Source organism: Apteryx rowi, unplaced genomic scaffold (genome assembly GCF_003343035.1).
Source record: "Apteryx rowi isolate R43461 unplaced genomic scaffold, aptRow1 scaffold_188, whole genome shotgun sequence".
Lineage (NCBI taxonomy): Eukaryota > Metazoa > Chordata > Aves > Apterygiformes > Apterygidae > Apteryx > Apteryx rowi.
In genome coordinates, this window is record NW_020448174.1 from 220,984 (window position 1) to 247,016 (window position 26,033).

General features: G+C 36.9%; 1 protein-coding gene across 4 annotated transcripts in view; it reads right to left on the reverse strand.

Annotated features, from left to right (window-relative positions):
- Positions 1 to 265: 265 nt before the first annotated feature.
- BTAF1 (B-TFIID TATA-box binding protein associated factor 1) overlaps positions 266 to 26,033 on the reverse strand; it is a 59,911-nt gene continuing 34,143 nt past the window's right edge. For all 4 annotated transcript variants that reach the window (XM_026061957.1, XM_026061955.1, XM_026061954.1 and 1 more), the window contains 20 exons: positions 25,430 to 25,633; positions 22,373 to 22,799; positions 21,084 to 21,274; positions 19,182 to 19,335; positions 18,984 to 19,093; positions 16,121 to 16,322; positions 14,879 to 15,027; positions 9,992 to 10,144; positions 9,322 to 9,443; positions 9,060 to 9,227; positions 8,811 to 8,888; positions 8,600 to 8,729; positions 7,736 to 7,877; positions 7,435 to 7,565; positions 6,869 to 6,994; positions 6,137 to 6,289; positions 5,270 to 5,481; positions 3,034 to 3,193; positions 2,196 to 2,366; positions 266 to 1,866 (listed from right to left, as the gene is read on the reverse strand). In XM_026061957.1, coding sequence (XP_025917742.1) covers positions 1,720 to 1,866; positions 2,196 to 2,366; positions 3,034 to 3,193; positions 5,270 to 5,481; positions 6,137 to 6,289; positions 6,869 to 6,994; positions 7,435 to 7,565; positions 7,736 to 7,877; positions 8,600 to 8,729; positions 8,811 to 8,888; positions 9,060 to 9,227; positions 9,322 to 9,443; positions 9,992 to 10,144; positions 14,879 to 15,027; positions 16,121 to 16,322; positions 18,984 to 19,093; positions 19,182 to 19,335; positions 21,084 to 21,274; positions 22,373 to 22,799; positions 25,430 to 25,633 — 3,330 coding nt within the window. In that variant the 3' untranslated portion in view covers positions 266 to 1,719. The remainder of the gene's footprint in view (positions 1,867 to 2,195; positions 2,367 to 3,033; positions 3,194 to 5,269; positions 5,482 to 6,136; positions 6,290 to 6,868; positions 6,995 to 7,434; positions 7,566 to 7,735; positions 7,878 to 8,599; positions 8,730 to 8,810; positions 8,889 to 9,059; positions 9,228 to 9,321; positions 9,444 to 9,991; positions 10,145 to 14,878; positions 15,028 to 16,120; positions 16,323 to 18,983; positions 19,094 to 19,181; positions 19,336 to 21,083; positions 21,275 to 22,372; positions 22,800 to 25,429; positions 25,634 to 26,033) is intronic.

A 26,033-nucleotide genomic window follows, 5' to 3' on the forward strand; every position in this document is an offset into this window, starting at 1 on the left:
ACCCAGTATTCCCACATTATAATTTCTCTGCTAGCAGAACAGCAAGCCCCATCCTACATCTCCCCCTTGGATTATCAGAGTTGAAAGTACTACAGAAAAACTCTATGCATGAAGGATGGTGACATGCAGTTAAAGTGAAGTAATGTAGTGCTAGTAATCCAGCTGTAATTCCCCAAAGCATTAGTCCTTTACCTATTCAGCTACAGGGAAAAATGTTCTCTACAGAAAAAAAAAAAAACTAACATGGACATACACAACATACAAGTTATATATTCCCACTTTTGTTTATTTTCATGGAATGCTAATTTACTTACAATATGGCAGTTCATAACTACTGAAATGTGACATTAATTCATCTCCAATGCTGCAGAACAGTCTTGATTTATATATATTTTTTTGTTTTAAAACAATCTTATTTTACATAGTTGAGGTCTCTGGTGGTTTTTAAGCTCTGATGCTTAAGCACACAGCAGGCTACAAACCTTAGATTTTATATTTATACATATATTTTATGTATTCAGACAACTGCTGTAAGTTATCTATAATTTAATATTTATAAAAGTGCATATACTGGTACATATGCACATCTGGAAACACACTTTTACTACTGCCTCCCTTTTATAAAAAGCTGCTTAATATACAGCCATATTATTCTCTCTCACTGCTATAAAGTCCTTTACTATCTTTGTTACATGATTTCAGCTATTGAATTCCCTCAAACTGAATGTAGGTATTTCTATGTATATGTTTTCCTAAAGAAAAAAATCCTCCCCATTCCTTTAAGAAGTTTTAAATCATGCATTAGTTTAGTAAACAGTCACTTTAGCATGGATTTTAGAATCCTAGACAGTGTAAAATCTACTTCTGGAAAATGTCTGTCTCTATATTTAATTTTTTTTTAGTTACAAAAAATATATAGAATTGAAACATACTGAATACATGCATCTCTCAAAGTGGCTATATTTTAGCCTTATAGATAAATTAAAAAAGTACACCCCTGTTAACAGGATGCAAACACGGCCTCAAATAGACCATTACCTGTATTTAGTATAACTCATTACGTTAAAAAGTTCAAGTCAACTGTTCTCTCAAGATGATGTCAAAAGACTGAAGAGCATAATGTATTTATATTTAATATACAAAGGTGGGTACACATACCTAGTGCCATTTAATTAGTCAACATTTTCAAGGCTTCTAGGCTTTGCCTCTGGTGATACAAGTCCTGAAATGATCTGAATGAAAGTTTAAGTTGAAAAAATTTTTAATACATCTTAAAAGCAAGTTGTGTTTAAAAGAAAAATGTACACTGGACAACCTGAAGTACTCACTGAAACATCTGTACAAAAACTTCTATAGATACAGAAAGAAATAAGGGTGGACTTGTTTCAAACAGAAGTAACACTTGTTAACATATGTAAAAACCTGCCTTGTTTTATTCCTCTACCCAGTAAGAATTTGCAGCTGTTCAAAACAAGTAAAATTGAAACCACCTCACAATGTTTACATTTAAAGTTCTTTTATACAGTGCAAACGTTTAAGACAGAGTAACTCCCCAGTGAAACAGGTGACACTATTGAGTGCCAGTCTTTTGAAGATTCTTCTTTCAATAAGTCTATTTACACATTAAGCTAAAGGTTCACTATATATGCTTTGAAGTTTGCTGAATATCAGCAGAAAAATACGTGAACTAGCAGCAGTTGCATTAAGAATATATGATGGTTACTTTAATGAATGCATAAAGTTTTCGAGACTGTATTCAGTGTCATACTGTTCTTGATCCCATAGTTCTCCAAGGTTTTCGAGTACTGATTTCATTGATGCTTTCCCAGAAGAGGTAGAGGTATCTGCTTTTTCAGTTTTTCCATCCTTCAAAACAACAAAACACCAAATAAAAACCAACATACATATACACACAGATACATACACACACACTTCATAAAAACTTTTTCAGGAGTATTTACTGGTCGTGATCACATATTCTTGGCTTTCCTTTACATATCATTGCTACAGAATTCTCAGTATGATGATTAATTTTGGAAAATATCACTTCCCTTCCCCCTGTTTTTCCAGGAGCTGCCTACTGTTCATCATTCCACTTCAAGTGTTCCTCTGATTAAGTTTCACATCTCAAAGCAAAGCTTTTCCCTGAAGTTTTTGTCTATTTTTAGTATTTTTTTGCACAGATGGTTCTTTACCTTGTCAAGAGTGAACAGATCAAGAAGCTGTTCTGTTCCCATGCTTTGTAGGCTAGCATTTTCTTGGCTAATCACTGTATTTGCAATATTCATTTTGAACTTCTGAAGACCCATAATCTTCTCCTCCAGAGTTCCCCTAGTTATCAGGCGATATACATTAACGACACGTTTCTGAAAGAAAAAAAAAAAAGTAACTTATTTAGAAAAAAGCATCTTAAATATTCAAGGCAGTATAACCTTTTACTGTTCATTGTGGACAGCCCAGAAGCAGTTTGGCTTAGTTACCCTTCAGTAAGCGCACTCAGTAAGTTTGGTTGATACTAGGTAAGAAGAATGAGTATGAGACTGTGCCAGCATATGGCAGAGGCAGCTGCAATTGTGTCTGTGCTTGAGGAGTTAGCAGTTAGCTGCCCTGTACACCTTCGGAGTGAGAGACTGGAGAGGGGAAGAGTGACAGCTTCTACAGGCAACAGTCCTGTGGGGCTTCCCTTCCTCTCCTTGTCTCAGTTGCATCTTTCTCCATTGAAGGATTATTCTTCCTGGCCTCTCCTCAGCAGCTCAGGACATACAGAAGACTTGGGGTGGGGGTGGGGGTGGAAAATATGGTCAGATGGACACAAGCACACCAAGTTTGGGGATCAGATAGGAAAACAGACCCTTCAAACATCTGACGTTTGCAAACAGCAACAAAAAACCCCAAACCACACGCAACCAGCAGAAATGAAAAGTAGGTAGAAACCACCAGAGGTCACTTGTATTATATGCCACACAACCTTATCCAAGTTCAAAGAAGTGGGAGTTCAGTAAGAAAGCTTAGGGAAATTAAGAGTTTTTCCACCTGTCCAATACGATGTGCCCGATCCATGGCTTGCAGGTCTCTCATTGGGTTCCAGTCATGTTCCACAAAGACTACTGTATCAGCCCCTGTTAAGTTCAGTCCCAATCCACCAACATGTGTGGTAAGCAGAAGAACATCTATAGATGGGTCATTATTAAACCTGCAGTTAAAAAAAGAAGAAAGTCAAGCATGGTAAAATACATTAAATACTGTAATTTCAAAATTGCTCTGAAGTGCCTCTGTTGTAGTATTCAACAGTAGCCAATATAATAATAAAAGGTATAAAAGCATTGATTTATTAATTACTAAGTCTTAAACGGACACTAGCTTGCAGCACCTCTAGGACTTCTGCCCACTAGAAGAAAAAAATACGACAGAAATTTTACAGTTGGTCCCAAAGTTAAATAAGTCTTAGTCACAAGTGAACAAAGTTATACATTTCCTTAAAACTGTTTTCCAGCTTTCATTGTGGAAATCAAAATCAATGTTTACTTTTTCCTATATTAACACATGCCAGTAACACTGAGGTTCAAGTTTACTTCTTAACACAGTTAATTACAAGACAGGACACAGCAGTGCTACCTGCAGTTTCGCTTTCCTGGGCGGGGGACCAAGACCTTTGTAGTGTTAACTTCATAAAATATGTCAGGACCATAGCGAAATCACCTTAGTTTTACCAGATTGCCGAGGATCCCAGCCAGATGGCATCAGCCCTTTTCTCTCCGGTTCTAGCTGTACTTATAAGTGTCTGTCAGGGAGGCATCCCTCAGTTTTGAGCAAAAGTACATGGGAATATGAACAGAGCGTTTGGACTCTAGCAATAGACTGGAACATCCTCTCTAAGCAAGCCAGCTTTTTTTTTTTCCCCCCTCCTCTTCCCTCCAATGGTTTGAGCAACTCTAAGCTAGATGCCCACTGAACGTCCTGGAAAACAGATGCTGGGTTGGCCAAAGCTAGATGATGTGTGTATGAACTAGGCAAGATTCCTAGGAAAGGCACTGACAGTTACAGTTACTTTGGCCTTGTTAAATCATCACAGAAGAGCAGTTCATAGTATTTCTATGGTTAGCGTGTCTGAATTAACCTGATCCTCAGGACATCAGGAGTATCAAAAGTAGCAAGGGGCAAAAAAAGGAGTGGTTACTGCAGCACTAAACATACTAACTGAGGGTATTTTTAGTTGTGTATGTATGCAGGTAACTCTTCCCACCTGCTGTCCACTTATTTTATACATGACTACCCAAAAGCAGCAGCACACTGAAAATGCAGAGTAGCATATTTTGCCAGTTTCTTCTCTAATCATGAATGAATTTGGTCTTCCTAAACCTTGGTAAGTTTTGTCTTCCCAGAAATACTGCATACTGTGGGCAGGGAAGAGAGAGAGAGTGAGAGAGACTATGACAGTCTGGTTTGATGGTTAAGGAAATCTACAGTAATTTTATCCTTCAGCTCATGGCACTGCTGGCATCATTTTGCACCAAAAAACCCATGCAAGTTCTCACACACTTCAGCGTTCTCATTTGTTCTAGCTGAACACTGACATTTGTGTCTAATTCCCATTTCAATAAAAGTTAAGCTTCTAAGGATCCAGGCCTATGTGTCAAGGAGCATACTACAGTAGAACAGTAGATACGTTCCCATATCATAAGTTATTTTTATTTGCTCTCAGACTCTTTTTTTTTTTTTTTTTTTTAAAAAGGATTCTTCCTCCAACAAGGGACAGATTGTCTTAAAAGAAAGTTAAGATCCTCCGGTAATCATCTCCAGGATCAGCATGGACAATGGATAGCACAGAACGCTAAGTTAATGCATTTCTCTTTTAACATAAAGCTCTTCATATGCCAGTTGCAAACAAAATTTGAATGTTTGGGTACTTTTATGACAATTTTGGTAATGTCTTTACTATTAAAGTAATACAGGAAGACCAACTACTTACTATTTCTTCATCAACAGTTATATATTATGTTTTTAAGGAGACATACATAATTTTCAAAAACAGGCACTACTTCAGTTCTGATGCAGTCTCCTGCTAATAAGCTTTTACATATTCAAATGATTTAAACTAAAGTTACACAGTGATGATCTGGCAGTCAGTCACATCAGTCTACATCAGTCATATTTATTAAAATTTATACTTCCATATATGGAAGAGGTCCCATGAGACAGGAATAATTTTGTGCATATAAATATAGTTTATTGTAGTTGGCCTTACATTGGTCATGAAAGACAAACTTACCGTGACACGATGGAATGCCTCTGACCAGCAGGGATGCTACCATCTAATCGCAAATACGTAACTGAGGGCAAATGAGGTTTGAGAAGGTCATGCTCCACGATATCCAGCATGCTCTTGAGCTGACAAAAGATAAGTATTCTGTGCTGGGCCACAACAGCTTCAGTGCCACTCTCTGAGGATCCACTGTTCCCCAAACCGCAGTCTAGCAGCAGCTTAACATAAAAAAAGCATTAAAATATATCAAAATAACAATATGTAAATATTGTTTTAATAACAATGTAAATATTGACATTGATGGACCATCTAAAGCATAAATAAGAAAACCATTAAGTTACAGAAGAAAGTCTGTAAGTGATGGTCACTCAAAAAGCATAGTGGGAAGTTTGACTCCACTGCCAAACTACAAAGAATTTTACATTTGATAGAGAATTCTTTTTCATCATTTCATCTACAAGAGAATTTATATCTGTAATGCAATCTAACTTTATCAAGCTAATAATCTGTGTAATAAATAGGAGAAAAGTTTTCCTGTAAGGAGAGAGACAAGAGTAAAAAAACAATAAAAAGAAAGGTTTTTGACAAGGCAGCAAAATTAAGTAATGTAAACATTGTGGTCCCCCAAATTAGAGAGAGGAAAGCCTGTTGAAGCAAGCTTGCGTCCCCCTCCCCTCGCCCACCCCAGTCTGAGTTTCTTTAGATAGAGGAGAATAAGACAAAAACCCAAGAAACTCTTGTATTTTGTTTGAGCTGCCAAATTTTAAGATAAGTTTTCAAATTGGTGGAGTCTTAAATAAAACCTTCCAAACCATAACATCAGCAGAGACATGCATTTATGAAATCTAGGGCACAACATGCAAGTCTACTTACTTGTTTTAAAGCAGACAGTTTAGGTGCATGCTGGATATCTCGAAGGGATGAATTATGAGCTGCAAGTTGCTCTGTAATTCTTTTATATTCTGGATGCTGGGTTGTTAACACTAATGCTGGATGGTTGCATAGTTTCCGTAAATATTGCAATGCCTTCAGTTTTTTAGAAAAAGAAGTTCAGAGAAATGGTTAGCAACAACAAGGTAGTTACAGAAATGGTAAGAACAAAATTGATCCCAAGTATAGAGGCCACTTAGCCGCATTCCACAAGTTAGACTTTGATTTTCATTCGAATAGAGTCATGCCTTAAAACAAAGAAGCAAAACACCCACCACTGTACTTCAAATTAAAAGCCAGTGACTGTCAGGATTATTATAATCTTGGTTCCTGCTGCAGGAACTGTGCAGAGCCTTTCAGAGAATTATTGCCTCCAAGTACCAAGATTTAAATTGCAAATTTTACAAGACCATGAACCTTCATAAACTCTTCTGTTCATGCTGCTTTTAGAATCTTAATTTTGCAATGTAACAACTGATATGATCAAAATATTTTATCTCTAGTTTTGAGGTTTTGCACTTTTGATAATCAATTCTAATTTGAGTATTTTACTTAATACAGACACAATTGTATAAGCAAGCTAATTCTTTTAGTCTTCAGTTTTAATTAAACCCAGAAATATCATTAACAGAAATAAATGAACAAAGCAGTAAACATTACTGAAGAAATCTGTACCTGAAATACATGACCTGTAGCTTTCAACTTTGGTTTTTCAGTTTCTTCAGTCAATGAAATTGAAGAAACTGTTTCATCAATATCACATTTGGCACGAGACTTGGCAAAATCTTCATAAAGCTGAACCTGTAGATTAGGCCCCAGATAAATGATTGGGTATGTGTTTTCCCCAAGAGAAAGACAAGACAACCATACATTTTAAAAAATTAGTTCCGAGTTCAAATTCAGAATCATTATAAATAAAGCAAGCTATTTTATATGTAGCACAAGATTGACTTTAAACAGTAGAATCAATTGCAAGTTATTTTCTTTCAGCTTGGAAGGTATTTAAGAATTTGCAGATGACTAGGTATTGTTCTTGTAGAAACATGCCAGAAATTAAGCCAAGGAAATATTCTATTACTACCATCCTGAAGTTAGTTTTTAACATGTAATAGGAAGAAATTTCAGTTCTGAGGCCCCAGAGAATGTCAGGACTGACATTAAATTGACCCAAGAATACACAGCTGCAATTTGCTCCTTTGTGCTCTTAACTGTGCTGAAAAACAGCCATTTCTTACTCATACCTGTAAAGGGCTGAGAATACAGTAATAGTCTTGAATAATTTTGGGTGGAAGATCTTGCAGTACATCTTCTTTCATTCTCCTTAACAGGAATGGCAGAACTTGGCGGTGCAGTGCTTCCATTGCAAGAACACCTAGTGTAAGGAACAGAAAGAGTAATTACTTCAGAGAGAACAACTACTTTGAAGTATTCAGTGCACAAAACATCTGATGTGCTAATACTGACGGTGCTTACTATATCCACTAGCAGTTCTCATTTAGAGGAAAGAGACAAGAAAACAAAGATTTACAGTTTGATCCTTACCAGCCTCTTGTTCACGACTGGAGCTTCGGGCATCTCTACTTGCCAATATTGGTTTGCCATAACGAGCCGCAAACTGGCGTTCAGTACCCAAAAATCCTGGCATAAGGAAGTCAAACAACGACCACAACTCTAAGACGTTGTTCTGAACATAAAAGAAACATTTGTTAAATTATTTTCGAAACTAATGAATTGTTCCAAATTATCAGGAACATTCCTATACATACTCAACACTGCTGATAAAACACCACAAACTTAACACCAACAAAATTTTGAACACCTGTAACTCAGTGGCTCTTTCATCACCCTGAGTTACAGAAAGATCTGTGTGTACAGTAACACATAAATGGACTTTCTACTGTGTCTGATGTCTTAGGGCATACTCCAAGTTCTTCTAGACAACAAAACCCAGGAGAACGCCAGTAGTGTCAGTCCTGGATGAGACAGATGCTCCAGGGACAAGTCATACTAGGAGGAAGCTCAAAATCTGAAGCTCTTAAAGTCAAAATTACTGCTAATTTCACTAGAGTGAAGCATAAGAAAATGCTCTCACTCCTTCCCTGCCTGCTATTTAAAAGCAAAAAAGCAGTAGAGAAACTCTCATTGGGAACTTTTCAGCCCCTTTAGCACCATGAATCCTAAACCCATGTCCCTGCATATAGGCACACAGAGGACAGAAAAAGATAGTTTCAAGCATTTAGTAAGAAAAGACTTATTTTACAAGCTGTAGTCTGAACAAGACAACTCTGATAAACACAATAAATTTAACTGCAAAAGACCTCTCTTGCTTGTTTTCTACTACTCGCCCAACTCCTTAGGATAGTAGAGGAGGAAAAAAANGGGGGGGGGGGAAGGATAGCAGTTTACCTGGATTGGTGTCCCAGAAAGAATTATCCTGTAATTGGCAATCAGCTGTTTTACTGCTTTTGACAATTTTGTTTTTCCATTTTTTATTACGTGGCCTTCATCAAGAATGCAGTAATTAAACTTAATATTTCTAGAAATAAGAACATAGACTGAAGTAGCATCAAAAATTCTGAAGACTATTAAAAACCTCAGAAAACAGACCAACTCTTACCTGAAGAAGTCAATGTCATTTCTCACAACATCATATGAAGCCACTATGAGATTGTGTCTTTTCACCTGGTGTTGTAATCTTAAGGAAAAAAGAGGAAAACACATAACTGAAGTGATCCTTACATGCATGTTTTTATTTCAGTCTTTAAAGGTTTAAGTTTTACTACGCCCATAAACTATGTTTCAGTAGTGAAATGAACTGCAAAGTTCTTTGTACGATATTTTAAGTCATAAGTGCAAGCTGCATTACCTTGCTCTTTCAGTAGGAGGTCCTGTATAGTGCAGAGGATTAAGATACTCTTTTGAGCAAAATTTTCCCACTTCATCCACCCAGTGTCCTGTAAGTGTGGGAGGGCACACCACCAAGGAGGGAAGAGGAACACTGTCCACCAGTTTTGTTCTTGCATATTCTTGAGCCCTTTAAGAATATTAGAACATGTTAAGAATTTTTTTTTCCTCAAAAAACTGTCTTTAGAAGTTCTTAAGTTAGAATGTTATTTGTTTAAGCTTACCGGAGGCAATGATCTCCTGCAAGAATACAAATGGATTGTAAGGTTTTTCCTAAGCCCATATCATCACAGAGAATTCCATGAAGTTTGTATTTATTGAGAAATGCCAACCAGTTTACTCCATCCTGAAACAGAAGTTAAAAAAGCATCTCAGAGGAATTAAGAACTAGTCTTCCTAGCTAAGCTTCCCTTCAAATCCATCACTGCCAAACTATGGACCCCACTTCCCCCACTCCAGACCCTTCACATAAAACACTCCCAAAATGCAGTTATGGGTGTACATAACTACTCAGGACCTGTCCATAAGTTGCAGAACACTAACTACCACCATAACTGCATCCACTGCAGCTCATTCACTCAAATCAGAGGGAAATAAAGGGAGAAACCTAATAAATGCCAAACAGCACAACCAGGCCTGGCCCTGCAGTTGTGAGGTGTCCAGTCAGCTTAAGTAAAGCACAGCCCATTGGCCATTCCCTGAGAAAAGTAGCAGAAGCGAGAGAAATCAGTATAAAGGGAATTATTGCTCAACTCCCTCTTCTCTACACAAGAGGGAAAGGACAAGTGTATACTGTTCAGATTAAAAAAGGAGAAAACACAAACTCCTGCTTTCCATAAAACCCCATCAGATTGGATCTTACTGTTCTTTTAAAATAAAAGCGTAAGTTGTTACCTGCTGATATTTTCTGAGCTCTGCTTTGATTGGTACTGGAATTTTATAGTTTTCCAGTTTTTTTCCATCCAATAATTGCTCCAGGAAGTGGCGTTCCTTAGCTTTCATCTGGATTAATTCTTCAGACATGTTTGGTGGATCTGGAATGCCAGCCTAGAATAGTATTTTTGAACAAGCAATCTTAGGACTAGAGTACTTAAATCTCACACAAACAGTGCAAAGTAAAACCTCAAACTAGCTTAGACCTTTTAAACAAATGGCAAAGATCTGCAATCTTTTCAATTTTATAAGTCAAAATTTTGTGCTATACTTGCTTGATTCCTTGCAGATCAATTCCTCCAGAGTTTTATCAGGCACAAAGACAACTTCTGCCCCAAATGAAGCAATGAAAAGCTTGATAAACTTGCATACAAGAGGGGAAATCCTGGTCATGCTCATAAGACTATAAAAACTGAGCTATTCCACCTTTAGTTAGTTTTACCAGTTGGCTGGAAAAGACTGACACCTGTTTCTCCTTAGCCTCAACCTACTATGTGAAGTTAGCATCCGTAAGAGAACTCCACCTAACAGAATTGTATCTAAAAATGATACTGAAGCCTAAAGGATAGAATACAAACAGTTGGAAACCATTGGGGGGGTGGAGGGGGGAAGACGCTAAAAAACCCCCACCCTTGCAGTTTGTAGCAACTCATTTTGGCTTCCCAGATACTTCCCATGTGAGGCCAGAAGCCCAGAGAACCTAGCTGGGGACCAAATATGCTCAGACATTCTTGCTCACTAATAACATACAGCAGCAAAAGAGGCACTGTTAGGTTCAGCATGTCCGTCAGAACGGTTTTCACAGCCACCTCCATCTTTAGCTAGCTGTACTTCAAGCCTCAAGTTACTAATCACAGAGGGAGAGCTCCCAGCTGAGAAGAAACACTCTTAAGTCTCCATCAATTCCACTGTGTATATGGTTAAAGGAAGGGAGAACTAACCCAGATTTCAGATGTTAGAAGTGTTCCAATAAGGTATTTAAATACATACATATATATATACAACCCCCTATTTGTTCAGCCTCTCTTTCTACCCTCCCTTCTAAAATAATTTTATATCTTAAGTGTGAATACTGTGCCAGTTAATTTGCTTCAAGGTAGTTTATAAAAAGTAGTTTATAAAAGTTTTCGGTAGTTTGTAAAAAGTCAGCAATACACACAAGTCTAGACAACGGATACATTCTGTTTTGTTACTAAGCTTTAAGTCATGTTTCTTGGAAGAAATACAGAGTGGCAGGTTATTTTTCATTTAATAATGCAACAACAATTGCTGAAAACTAAGATTTTGGTCTTTTGAAATATCTACAAGACTACCTTTTTAAATGAAAAAACTTCTTGGAGTAAAACCACATCCATAAGTCTACTCCCAACACTCTTTTCTATGTGCTGCTAAACTCACACAATTGCACATTAAAAACTCGCTAAGACTACAGCACCATAAATAAAACACAGGAACCTAAAAGAAATACAAAGGGTGCATCCGAGCAGCCAGACTGTTCTAGACAAGTTCTCAGGTCTTTGGACTTTCTTTTTACATTCAAAGTTTTGTTTGCTCAATTCTAGCCTAACATGAACAACATATTTAATGCACAAGTCTTTATACTAAAATATTAATGAAGTATTAAATTCCGTCATGTTAGAAAATGCTAACAGAAAGCATTTCAAAACAAAACTGGAACAAATGCATCTCCGAACATGTCTAATTAAGCCTGCACTATTTCATTTTACTCAAGTTTTTAAAGTGTTCTTTATTTTGTGCTTTACAAGAAAAAATTCCATGTTTAGTCAAACTGCAAGCCAAGCATACAGAATTAAACTTCATTAGTTTTCTCTTAAATGTTATCTAGCCACCATTATAACTTGACATAGAAAGGGTCTCTATACAATTTGCTCATCAGTTACTGAGATAATTTATTAGTGATCCTGTTTATGTATTTATAACCCTTATAATGAAAGGTAAGGTCAGACATTCAATAGATACTTGCATCTATCCTGTGTCCTTGTACTGCACAATCATTACATTCCCTCCAATAAAGTCCGAATGGTTTGGTCTGCATAGCAGGAAGGTTCTACTTTGGGGCCAGAAAGGTATTTGTCATTTGTATATTCTATTTTTTTTTACTGTATTTCCATACTTCTACTTAAGGCTAACATTTAAGAAATAAAAAGACAGTTTTATGCTGATGTATATTCCTCTCTAGTGCAACCGTAATCTCATAAAACTGTAAAGAAGTACAGTACATGACACTGGATTATAGGAAAGGCAGCAAGGGAAATACAGGAAGGTGGAGAGAGTGGGAGAACTAAGTGACATAACCAAACTACCAAGACAAGAACCAAAAGCAAAATACTGCAAAATTTTGTTGTATGTTTGAGGTAGCAATTTATTAAATAACCTTTTCAGGAAATTTTAGGGCCTGGAAGAAGAAAGGATGCAAATAGTAATAGTTAAGTGACAAATGGTATCAAAAATATTCTTTGAGAAAAGGAAGCCAAAGCCTTTTTGATAATAAGAGAAATGAGAGAGAGGAAAAAAATTAAAGCAGAGCATTAACTTTGTCTATGGAAGCTTTTTAATTAAGAATCTTATTTCAATCTCAAAGAAAGGTTCCATTAAAAAAAAGTTTCCCCATTAACAGGTGTACTTCCCTAGTCCCTACCAATCTACTCCCTATTCCATATTCACTGAGATGACTCCAGCCCCTCTACAATTATTGATTTAAATTCCTTGTTTGGCCTTGCATTTAAATTTGCTAGCATTCAGAAGGATGCCGTGCTTCTGAGAATTTGGACAGGACAAGCCTAAATTGCAAAGTAATTGCAAAGTAAAAGTGTCCTTGCATCTGTGATATGTGCACTGGACTTAGATAGAAATGTTGGCAGAAACATTTCTCCATCAATTGTTGAAAAATTATGACTTACTGAAAAATGCTTTTTAGGTAACAGAAACAGCAAGTCAAAGTGTAGGTATTTATGAACAAAATTGGCACCCACTAAACAGCAACATGCATCAGCACTTTGAACGTGATGTGTTTGTACTCACGCTTCTGAATGAGGCCATAAAGAATAAACAAAAGGTTTCTACAACTGCTGTCAGTCAGCTGTGGCTCAAAGCCTGCACTGCTGAAAGCTCCAGAAGTGAAGAGGGAGGTCAAACCCATGGGATCTATCCTAACAACTCAGGGAACTACAACTGCCTTTTGCTGAAAGGAACATAACAGCCTGTAGAAGGTGGTCAAGTATTTTTCTTTGAATTTTGTCTTTTATGATTAGGATCTATTTTATGATAATGGAACAGGTCTCCAGAAATGTCCAGAAAATACAGAAAATGAAGAAAGGCCGAGAGACCTGGGACTTTTCAGCCTGGAGAAGAGAAGGCTTGGGGGAAGGGGGTGGATCTTGTCCATGTGTACAAGTATCTAAAGGGAGGATGTACAGACAACAGAGTCAGACTCTTCAGTGGTGCCCAGTGACAGGACGAGAGGCAATGGGCACAAACTGAAACACAGCAAGTTCTGTCTGAACATAAGGAAAAGCTTTTTTACTGTGAGGGTGACTGAGCACTAGAACAGGTTTGTCCAGAAAGGCTGCGGAGTCTCCATTCTTGGAGATGCTCAAAAGCTGTCTGGACACAATCCTGGGCAGCCTGTTCCAGGTGACCCTGCTTGAGCAGGGAGGTTGGACCAGATGATCTCCAGAGGTCCCTTCCAGTCTCAACCGTTCTGTCATTTTGTATCTACTTCAGATCACTCTTGATGTTTGTGTACTTAAAGTTTAATATTTGATACTGAACTTCCTTAACTATAAATCAGTTTATATTAAGGAAATCACTGAGTAACTACCAAAAAAACCCATGAAATCACTATGCATATGTATGCAATTCATAAAGCAAGTATTCTCCAAAGGATACTCAGATTCTATTAAAAGCACTTAACATTTTTTTAAGCAGCATGGATCCCACAGGACTCCATATTTAAAGGCATATAGAAAGGGCCACTGGTGTGAATGGCATTAAAATGAATAGCAACATGCTAATAAGGTTGTTCGCTTAGAAATTCATATCTACTTTGCTTCACTTTCAACAACTTACAGTGCAAGCACATAGGAAAAGAAAAAAATTCAGCTTAAGGCAGGTTGCTAATTATCATATTTCAAGGTTCTATTAGGCTAAATAAAAATGGAGGTATGAGATGCTAAACCACTTAAATTCAAAGTTTTTCATTAAAAACATGCAAATGAATTCTGAACTGTCTTCTATTACCATCTACTGGTGAAAACAAGTTACACACAAGCCTTGTACTCTGAAGTGCAATATTAGAAAGTGCCTGAATTATGCAAGTTGTAGTAGGAGTGAAAGGTTTTTTAGTTTTAAAAAGAGCTAGGATTATGTAACAATGTACTCATTTCCACACTCTTTCTCTTACTGCCATCTCATTTTACCTTTTAAATCAGTGTATTTGTTTGTATGCATTTCTCCTGGCCAGATACACAGCAAGCATACTCAGGAAGAGCATACATACAACCCCTTAAGAATTTTAAGCAAAGGCATTGGTAAAAGCAGCATTAAACAAATTAGCAAATATACATTCTAACTTCATGCACACAGTTGAATTAGACTACTTTTAGAATAAAAAAGTTTTACTCTAGCCTTAATTTAGAAAATTGCTAGCAGAGGGTCCAATTTACTCCTTTTAAATAGAAAGGATACCTCTTTAGTTATCTGATACAGACTGAACATCTATTAAAACAGAGTTAATTATTCAGCAGTTAAAGAGCCAGAAACTTCAGCTTTGTGAAAAGTGAATACAGAAGAGTTCACATATTCAGTATACTTACAACTTCAGCTTACCTCGAGAGGCATTAGTCTAATTAGTGTTGCAAAGCACTGAGTAGCCATGAAGCGTACACTGTCTGTCTGGTCACTCATTCTACCCAGAACCGGAACAACTAGAAGAACAATATATGGAACAATACCAACATCCAACTGTTCCATTACACCTGGATTAGTTATTAAGGAAATAGTTTTTTGTTTGTTTTTTAACTGGTTCAGGATTGTCTGACATCAATATATACACCTATTGAGCGTAAAATCAGCCAGTAAGTCATTCATACATTATATTCAGATGAACAAGATTTATACTACCAAAGCAATGGGAAAAAACTAGTCTCGTCTACCCAGTTAGATTTGGAATCATTTCTCCCCCTGCCTCCATCAGAAATGCTTAGGGACAGTCCAGTGAATTCCATGGTTTGAGAAAACACCCCCCCCCCCACCCCCAGTCACCTTCTCTCTCCCCCCTTCGGTTTCTTAATTTCTGTCCAAGGATTCCAAGTTTAAACTAAAGCAAATCACTGACATTTTCAAGTGCAAAGACTTAGGTAGGCTACACAGATCCTTCCCCCCACCCCCCCCAAATCTTTAAATGTTTGGCCACACACACTGCCAACAAAAGAGTCAGAAAAATAATTTTAACTTAAAAAAAAAAAAAAATAAATTTTATAATTACATGGCAAAAATACATTAGAATCCATAACCTCAGTTCCATTCTCCTCAGTAACACATCTGTCTAGCGGCAGGGAGCAAGTGCTTTCTAATTAAAGTAAGACTCTAAGTGAATTTACTTACAGGAAAAAAACCTCTCTTACAGCTGAATGTTCTCTCTATGTCCTAACGGAGTCTGAGTTTACACATTTGAAAAATGTTTATCCTAGCTTCAGTAATGATACAAAGTTATTCTCCTACAGAACACCCAGTTTCTTTGATAAATCTATTAATTATTGACCTCAGTGCATTTTTGTGGCAGTAAATATTTCTTTGTGGTTTTTCAGTTTTAGTGGCTTTCAACTTAATTCATGCTTTATCTTGTTCTCATAGAGGGCAACGTGGAAAAAATACTGAATTATCCACAACAAAACCTCACTTCATAATAAAGGCAATGTAAATGGAAGTTCTTTACATTTCTTGTCTACAGTAGGAAAACATTTTCCTTTATTCCCATTTCCATTATTTTTCAGGCAGAAGTCCCCTCCCTCCCAAAATTATATAGTAGAAAACAGGTTTCTGCATTTTTGAAGACTCAAGAAAGGATACATGCAAGTGCTTCAATTGCACCTTCTTGTTTGGTGTTGTCATCTATTGCTCCCAACCACGGTAGAACTTTCTCTAGAAAAATATTCATTGTTTCCATGGTAGCTATTTTGCTCATAACACCTACACAACGAGCAGCCATGTGTCTCACCGCAGTGCTGGGATGTTGAAGGCACATGTAAAGATGAGGCAAATGCTGTATTAACTGAATAGAAGAGGGTGGGAGGGGAAAAAATTGTTAATATTGGCTATAAACAAGTTACCGAACCATTTTGAAGTACTGTTTAAACCTCTATTGTCTCCCAAGAAATGCTTAAAATATCTCCTTCACAAGATCTAGTTGTTTAGGACTGAAAAATTGTTTCAGAAGACAGACAAACAACCATAAGCCTCTAATATCCTTGGACTTTGAACAAGTATTATTCCTCAATACAGTGAAAATTCAGTGAGTAATAGAATGTTTAAGGTTTTAGTCAAAATGCAAATTAAATAAATGCTCCATAATTAAGTGTTTCAGACTGTAAAAATAGAGTAGCAGGTACTTGGAACTTTTTATAAGGACATCATTGCTTAAATACAGTTATAACATAGCTTTAAAATAATTCCTTCTAGCAATGAAGTTTATCCTAGGCTCTTCCCACTTAAGTTTAGGCAGATGAATTACCCATGTTGGGAGTCTATTAACTCTGGCTGATAAAAAAGACGCCCAGGAGGAAATTCAGCTCTTCCTGTGGGTGGGTGGGTGCATGTGGGGGTGTCTTTTTCCATCAGCACAGACAGTTATGCTCCTATGGCAGGCGACTTGAACAGATGATCTAGTTTTTCCTAACATGAAAGTCCCTTCTAAACTGCTGTTACCTCCTTATACATAAAGATTAGTCCAAACACCTGTTCAGCCCAGAAACACACAACAGCAAGCTACAATAAATAACAAGCGAAAAGTATAGGAGCATAGGGCAAACAAAGAATAATGGTACTTTCTAATATATTCTTCCAGTCTTCGCACATCTGTGGCTAGGGACTCCTGAGCTAGGAAATGGTATGTATGTGTTTAATATCCTAAGAGACTTTTTCATGAAAATTTTCAAATTTTTGAACCTACGTACTCTATTAGCATCCCTCCCCCCCAAAATCTTGTACACATTCACTAGACATCACATGAAGAAAATCTTTCCATGTCTTATGCCAATTTCACTTAGAATCATTTAAGTATTTTTTTATTAAAATATACGAAATAATTGTTCCATATGAACCATCTTCAACCACACAGAATTTTACAGCCTTTCCTTATCCCCATCCTTTCCCATCTCCTTTTCAGATGGGGTTCTGCCCTGCCTCTTCCTTGTATGGAAGCCTTTTCACGTATTTCATCAGCCTGTTGCCCTTCTCTATGCCTCTTGCAGTGCTACTACATTTATTTTGAACTATAGTCCTTTAGAGGGACTAGTATTGAAAACTGTTCAGGATGCAGGTGTAATGGTGTTTTTCTTGTTGTTTCTTTCTTATCTTCCTATTGGCTTCTTGACCACTGTTTTATATTCAGCTGATACTTTTGCAAAACTACTGCGACTCCAGTTTCCTGAGTGGAAATCGTTAGTTCAGAGCCCACCACCACAGAAAAGATGGAGTCTTCTGCATTGAGTAGTGGTGTGTTTGAAGACTCTATACCTTTGTCTATTTCATTTTGTCTTGCCATGTTATCTCATCATTCCACTTTTGTTCAAATTTTCTTTTTCTGATAAATAGTAAATGTCTGCTCTAAACTTCTGTCAGATTATCTTGAAGTAATCACCATACTACCCTGCAGACATTCATTCTTTTGTCTGCCCCTCTTAAAGCTTATTAAAGAAACTGTAATTTTCCTTATTTGTCTTTTTCTTTTAGTTCACTGCAGTAGACTTTTGGCGTTATGTTGCTCCTGCAGGGATGTGAACTCTAAATGCATTATAACCCTGGTAAAGAGCAGATGTTCTTACACAGCACAAATTCAAAACCAGGAACCAAACACTGCTTAAGACTAACGAACTGTATTTTCCCAATTAGCAGTTCAAGAAGCAGTTATTAATTACCTTTAGCCTTTGAATCGTGTCTTAACAAGCACCTTATCTGGTCTGCCCCGGAGTAACTGACGCATCTCATTATTTTTGCATGACTTTTGCAGGGAGCCTTTCTGATCTCCTTCAGCCTGTTACACAGCAGTCAGGTTGTGTAACTGTAGTCTTCAATACTACACACTTCCTCCCTTCTAACTACTCAAACTACATGTCAGCCTACTAGAAATCAACCCATTTCAGTCAGCCACATCAAAGCAGCATAATATCTTTGTTAGTAATCTAACATAGTAAACTTTATATGAGGACGCCTTCTCTCCGCTATTAATCAGTCTGCTTTCCAGATTTAGGAGATCTGGAATTAGAATGTAACAGACGGAGAAGCTTATTGCACAGCACAACAGCATTAAGTAGTACCATCACTTGAATTTTGGACACAATCATGTTTCAGTATCTCATCCAGAAAAGGGTAAGTCAAGTCTAAATTGTAGGTGTTAATTTGCTATTTGTGGTTTATTCTACAACCAGTATAAGCAAATACAGAATTTAATATCCCATAGGACACAGCAAATAATAGTTCCGAAACATCTAAGAGCAAACTGCTGAAGATAGAAGGCTACATCTTCACTCGTTAAAGCTGTCTTGGAGAACAGGCAGGCTATCAAGTGCAGAAAGAAAACATAGCTTGATCAAAGTTAGACAAAGGTCTAAGAAATCTGCCCCACCACCCCACCCCAAAACACTCAAAGACCTAAAATGGCAGCAATGAACAGACTGAAACATTTCATATGAAAACTGCTTTGGATTATGATTACCAGAGGATGAAGCTGAGAATCCATTGAAGCTGCTGTTGTTTCAAAAACCTGTAAGGAATTTACAAGCTCCTGGGCAGGAGCATCTCCTTTTTCCAGCAAGGACTTTCGATCTGTTAAGAACAAAAAAGGTGTTCAGTTTAAGATAAACATAACACCACCAGCCCTCCCGACCCCGAACTCCATCAGAATTGCAATTACCGAAATTGTTTATGTGAATGTTGTTCCTTAATGAACCAACCATAGCATCCCAGAGATGTGGCAATCCTGTTGCCATTTCAGCACCAAAGTGTTTAGCTATAGTTGATAAGGCAAACTCAGCTCCTCTTCTCTGCACAACATAGGGTTTCTGAGCCTAGAATTCAACAATGTAACAAAGTAGTGACATCAGATACATCTAAGAATGAAGCCTATCTTGTTATTTCAGGCAAGTTTCATTTATTAAACAAATATACAAGATGATCAAAATTAAGTTTCTAAAGAGTAGCATAAAATATTTGGTAGGAGTGCTATCAGATTAACATAAAAATCAACCTCAGAAAAAGGTATTTTTGTAGTCAGAAATCAGTCCAAAAAAATGCTGCATAAACCCAAAACTGTAAGATTACTCTGGATTTTGCAGGAAGGGGAAAACAAACCACACCACACACTGTTGGCTTCTCCAGGTAATTCCGAAAGATATTCAAGCATGCTCATATTGTTATACAGGCATTTGATTTTGACCATTTTTACAGCTTCCTACAACACATTTGATAGCTGATTTTTTTTTAATTTACTTCTCTTTTTACCTTCATAAATAACCTGTTAAGAGCTTGGGGGGTTTTGTTAAGTAGTATAAATTTGGGAATATAGCTTATGATGACACAGATTCATTTCAGCAAGAAGTTCTCCAATTGCAATGATTCCAGAACCTCAGAGACGCCCAATACAGGGGACCCAAGAACAGTAACATGTTAGCAAACATCTCCAAAAGCAATACTGGACTGGTTATTCAGCCCTTCTCCTGCTCCCATCCTCTTCAGAAGCATAAAAATCTGATGAGCTGTATGGCAGCACCAGACAACTGAGGTATCTGTTTCACTTTTCATAAATTCAACGTTGCTCAAGTCATAAGTATGCACTTTTCCTCCTCTTCATTTTCAAGGGCTTAGGAAAGAGCTAGGTTTAACTCGCTTCAGGGTAAAAAAAAAGGGTTTTTTTTGGTGGATATTCAAAAAGTCTTTTGTTAAAAAATCCCCACAAATTTAAAAGAACTGGATCATGTAGAAAAACAGCGTTTGTTGGACCTTTGCCTAGATGATATATTTGTAAGGGAACAAAATAGCTATCACAGCAATTTGAAACTGAATTTTGTGATAAAACAAGACGTGGTCATGACTATCAAAGATATTTTAAACTGAAATTATGAACTAAAGTTCGTAAAGTTTTTTAATCTTACTCATTGCTTGAAAACTGGCTGCCAGCTTAATAGATTCCTTTTTAACAATTTGTTTTAAAAATCTGTACCATTTTTTTTTTTTTTTTTTTTAAACTGGTGACCCACTACAGAAAGGGTGAAAAAATTAGTGCAACAAGAACAAAATCCAACATACTTTAGGAATCACAGTCCTGACTAGGAACTTACTAAAACATTCTGGAGTTTTATATGAATAGAACAGTGACAAAAGAAGTTTAGTGTATCAAGTGTGAAAGTCATGTACATCCTAAAGCCAGTCATATTTCAAGAGCAGTTTTTGATCCCTCAGAGTTTCCACTGTGCATCAAGACAGTCAACACAAACGTGGATATCAGGACACAGTCATAGCACAGTTTGCGTAAATCTATTTGTGTGGATTTATACTGAGATATTCATATCCTGTACTAAACGTGAAATAATGCAAAAGCATTTAGCTTTCTGTAGTGACACTTTGAAGATTCAAAACAAGTTGTCATCATTAACTAGCATACGCTGCTGCTTGCCTCACGGAATTTTATCTGAGCTCAATTCTCATGGAAAAAATTCTGGACAGCTGTACTGTAATGCTACTGACTGCAGTGAATTTGAACACTAATAAGGGCGGGAGTGAGGGAGAGAAAATGCAGATGTAAGGTTTGGAGCTTTACCTCATCAAGTTCAGTAGGAATACTTCCGCTACTGCCAGTGGGGAGATCTGCAATTGGGGCTTTTGGAGCTTTTGGAGTAGGACCTCGCCGACTTGTGATGGCAAAAGCAGCTTTCTGGTGTCTGTACAGTGTAATTATTCCCCTGTGCTTAGTAACTGTATGATGCATCCCATCTTTATCAGAGTTGGGCCCTAAAGGAGAAGAGAGAAGTTGACAATTTAATCTACAGTTTAAAACATAGGGGGAAGTCGCAGCCACCTACCAAATCATCTGCAGATCTAGCTTGCTTTACAAACGATGGATAAGTACCATTGTCCTCAGGGATGGAGGGAGTAAAGAGTAGGGTTACTTTGTTAAGAGCACATTAGAGATGTGGCAAGAAAATTTAAGTGTGAAAATTGCCACATGAATTAAGTGAGAAACAAAGTAAAATTTCACAGTCAAATATGAAACCTTTGCACAAGTTTTACAGAAAATAGCACATGTTCTAACATTTAAATGAACCTCTGTTTTGTCTTAAAAAAAGTTCAAAACTTCTACAGTAAAACAAAAGCAGATGTCATCAATATCTTAAAATGCACTTGTTAATGTTTCTACATACACTAATCAGCTTAACTTTTGATCAGATATGTGTTATTTACTCTGAGATGAAGTAGAGCATATTCAATTAAGAAAAAAGTGTATAAAGGTCAAACCTTAAAGATAGTTAAAATATATAAGTATTAAGGTTGTAATTTGGGTTATTCATTCAATCCATAGATTTTTTAGCAATGGATAACCATTTAAAAGAATGCACGACCATAGCTTGAAAGGTTTTTTGTTCTAAGTATCCTCATCTTTTGTCATCTTACAATTAGCCTATAAAATACAACTCAAGTCAGATATATTCCATGGGGGGGAAAAAAAACCCCAAACAAACCCACAAGTAAGCCCTTTCTAACAAGCCACTCTACTTTCCACATTCAATTTCAATGAAAAGCTTCATACAGAACACAGATGAAATGCAATCATAAGTGGATAGTGATAATTGAACAAAAATAAATAACTGAAATTTGGAACTAAGGTCTTTCATACAAAAAGTTTCTGAAAATTAAGACCACCATTAAGGTACACAGTGCACAATTGTAACAGATACCTGAATAAAATAACAGTTACTAACAAATCAAAGAATCAATTACTGACACTATAAAACACTCTGAAAACAAGACTCATACAAATATTTGTTTTTAACTGTTCTGAGAGAAGCGCAGGTATATTTTAAGAAGCCTGACAGTCTTAAGACATCATACCTTTTGAGTTTTCATGGCTGCTCTGGGGCTGTGCAGGACATGCTGCTAATGGGGTAAGATGTGGATCCACACACAGGGAGTTGCAAAGATTTTTTATAATCTTTGAGTTGGGGCAAGGAGACCTTAGTGTACACTGTTGAAGTAACTTAGCTATACATGAAGCCACGTAATTTTGTACCAATGTATTCTCTTCTTTTTTAATAGCTTCCATTAAGGGTTTTATAACAGGATTTAGTTTTTCTGGAAGTTGCTGCAAGTTCACAACTGCACATGCTGCAAAAGTATGGACTCGCAGATGCAACACCTGCCATTCTTGATTTGTTTCGTTAACAGTCATCTGAACTTGCTGTCGTTTGCTATCCAACTGCTGTAGTATTTTAGGACTCAGAGTAAAGGATGATGTCACTTCATTGAAAACAGAAGTAACCTAAAAAAGGAAGAAAGTTACAAGACTTTGATTGAGGGTAGAAACCGGATATCCTCTGAACACTGCAGTTTGCACAGCAGAACATGAGTCACTTCAGCCAGATATTTTCACCGCTACTTTTCCCAGCAAACAACAGGAAATGCAGTTTCTGGAATCTTGAGCTGCAGCTCAATGGGAGAAATCGGACATACTACAAGCATTTCAAGACTAGATTTCCAAAGCTAAAAGGAGATTGGGTACTCCCCCCAATTTAGATTGCCCTATAGCCACAGAATAAATCCACATATTCTGGTTTACCAACAGATAAGCACAAGATAGATAAGTAAAGGAAAATATGCTACTAATACAACAGGATAGAAAGGATGTGCAAGGTCCTGCATGTGCAAACAAAAATACAGTAGTTGCAGCAGAACTTGCTCCATTCCTCCCCTCACCTCCACCCCCAAATTGGCTGACTGCTGTTGCTTAAATCTGTCAAGGAAAACAGGTTAAAAGCAACATGGTATCATGGAATGCTGAACTTATGCTAACAGTAGGATACATGGGCTCTTAAGTATAGGAAAGATGGCAGCTTTTGAGAAGATTAGTGTGAGTTTTTATTTACTTTTTACTTTAAATGCTGAGGTCAATGCTTTCAACTATCAGAACCCAACTTGCAAGTTATATAGATATATTAAAGACAATATTGTAACCTGCACATGTAACAATTTTTTCCTTCGAATTCTGTGGTTTGATAATGCATTTCTGTCCTTGTGTGGCAAACTACAAGCAAATAATCTAATTCAGCACAAAATTATTCTCACACCAGATACCAGGCAACTTTGCAAATCTGAGTATTACAGACAGTTATTCATCACTGAATTAAAAATTGGTCATTGTCTAAGGACCAGTGACCATGTTCTGATCAAACTCAACCACAGGAAGACAGAAGCACTATACTTCCCAAAGATCAAGATTCCAGATGACTAGCAAGAATATTTTAGAGAAAAAACAGAAGCTCCCCCCTCAAATTCAAGAAGTTGAATGAATCGGGGAATGCCAAGTCCACTATAGAGAAAACTCTTTGGCCTGTTCAGTTTCAATTAACCCCYCCCCCCCCCCCAAAAAATAATAAAGACATCGTGTTGTCTTTGCTTTCTTAGGAAGAATAACTTTCTTCGTAATTCTATTTTTAAGGGATGCTGCATCTTAGAAATAGAGACCAAAAATCCAAAGAAGGAAAAAAATACCCTAGAATACTTATGTCTACTACTAGACATTGAATGTAGAAATCTTACTGAAATCTTTACCCCTTTGCTGTATCATAAGGTTGTGCTATGTTGGGGGAAGGGACAGAAGGCAAGGAAATTAAGTGTTTTTCACATCAGAATAATGTGCTATCCAGTCCACCTGTAGTTCAAGAGGGCTGTTGAAACAGTTTTTACACATGTAAAGTATTTTTAAAATACAATACGTGCTAAAGGGATGCAATTCCCCAAAGAATGACTGAGCTCTGAAGGTGAATCTTCCTTAATTCAAAGGTTTTGCTTTTCATTAGAAACAGATCATCCATGTTATATGTGTTAAATTATTACTATAGATAGAATTTTAACTCATTATCCTCTCACACCAAAATATCCTTCACAGTTTAAGCTCTCTCTGACCTGTTCAGGTTAATATTTAACAGTTCTAGAATACTGAAGGATATTCTGGGATACTGGAAAATTACTATTTGGTATTGATTCAGCATTAAGGAAAAGCAGGATGACCTGGGAAATTATGGGTTAGCTAGCCTGACAATAATCCTGGATAAAACAGAAGACTAATAAGAAGTTAAGTGTCTGCCCAACATTTTTCTTAGGGAAACAGGGTCTTGTTAATTAACCCTTTTATTTACTTTATTTTTTATTTGACAAGTAACAAAAGTGATTTTAATAGGCTGCTGTGAAGCCAAATGCTATGGACGGTTTTCATTGTTCTAGAAACATAAAATCACTATGGATAAAGCTTATAGGTAGGAGACTACTTTATGACTGTTATGTCTTCCCCACTGGCAAAGTAGTAAACATCTGGCTTGCTTGGCCAGCTGTGCTTATTCAAACACAGCTACATGTTTTAGAACAAGGAGTGTAGGCAAAATGCTTTATTCTATAGATATCTCAATTCAACTGCACATGACCTTGATGACTGAATGACCAAGGGATGCAGAGAACAGGAACAGCAAGGAGGAATAGATTGGTTTTGTATCTTAACTCACCGAGACTGATACTACAAGGTAGAACAGGTTCGGTGCTGATATAAAACAAAACAAAAAAACCCCCCACACTTGAAAAGTTGAAAAGGGTACAGAAGGCAACTACAGAAAATAGCAAGTAGCTATGGTATGCATCTTCTGAAGTCTTCAAATCCAGAATGGATATCTTTTGCAAAAACATGCATTAATCAAGACACTTTGTTATTGGTCTCAAGAGTAAGCTATTTTTGGTATAGCCTAAACAGCATGGGGGTGTGTGCAGAAATAAGTGTCTGTTACATACCTCATGTCAAAGGAAGCGCAAAGTCACCACCACCTGGTTTTCGAATAATTATGCTGAAGGTGTCTTTCAAGACAAGACTAGATTTGAAGGAAGGGTAGGTATGCCTCTACTTACCAGATCATTAGCTTGATCTATTGTAAATACACTAGAGTTTACTCTGTTCCCGATGTCAATGTGAACATCAGCTAACAATGAGATGAGCTGTTTACATTCATTCTGCATTCGTGTAAAAGGAACAGCAATTTCATCATAATAGAGGTGTTCAGAAAGGACTCCAAGTAACCGAGGTTGCACACAAATGGCCACAGTTTTACACTCCTAAAAAAGAGAAAGAGACATAATTCATATTTCTTAGTAATCACATCATTCCTTTTGTTCAAATTTTGGGCAAGAAACAGTGGATTCTAGCTACTGAAACACAGTTTCCAGAGGGACCATGAACTTTAACCCAGAATGTTAAAGGTGATGAACAAAACCATCAGTCTACCAGCAGAAAAGTGATAGTGAACATCAGGAAAACAGTCACAAAAACAGGAAGTGTTGACCTTAGACAGATAATATGAATCTTGAATAGACATATTTGTAATAGAAATGTGAACATATTTACCAATTCATAGTTCTGAAGTTGGCTTTTAACTACTAAACAGAGTAATTTATTCTTCCATTGTCTCACTATTAAGATTTTTATCATTTTGATATATAAATACCATTTTAAGCT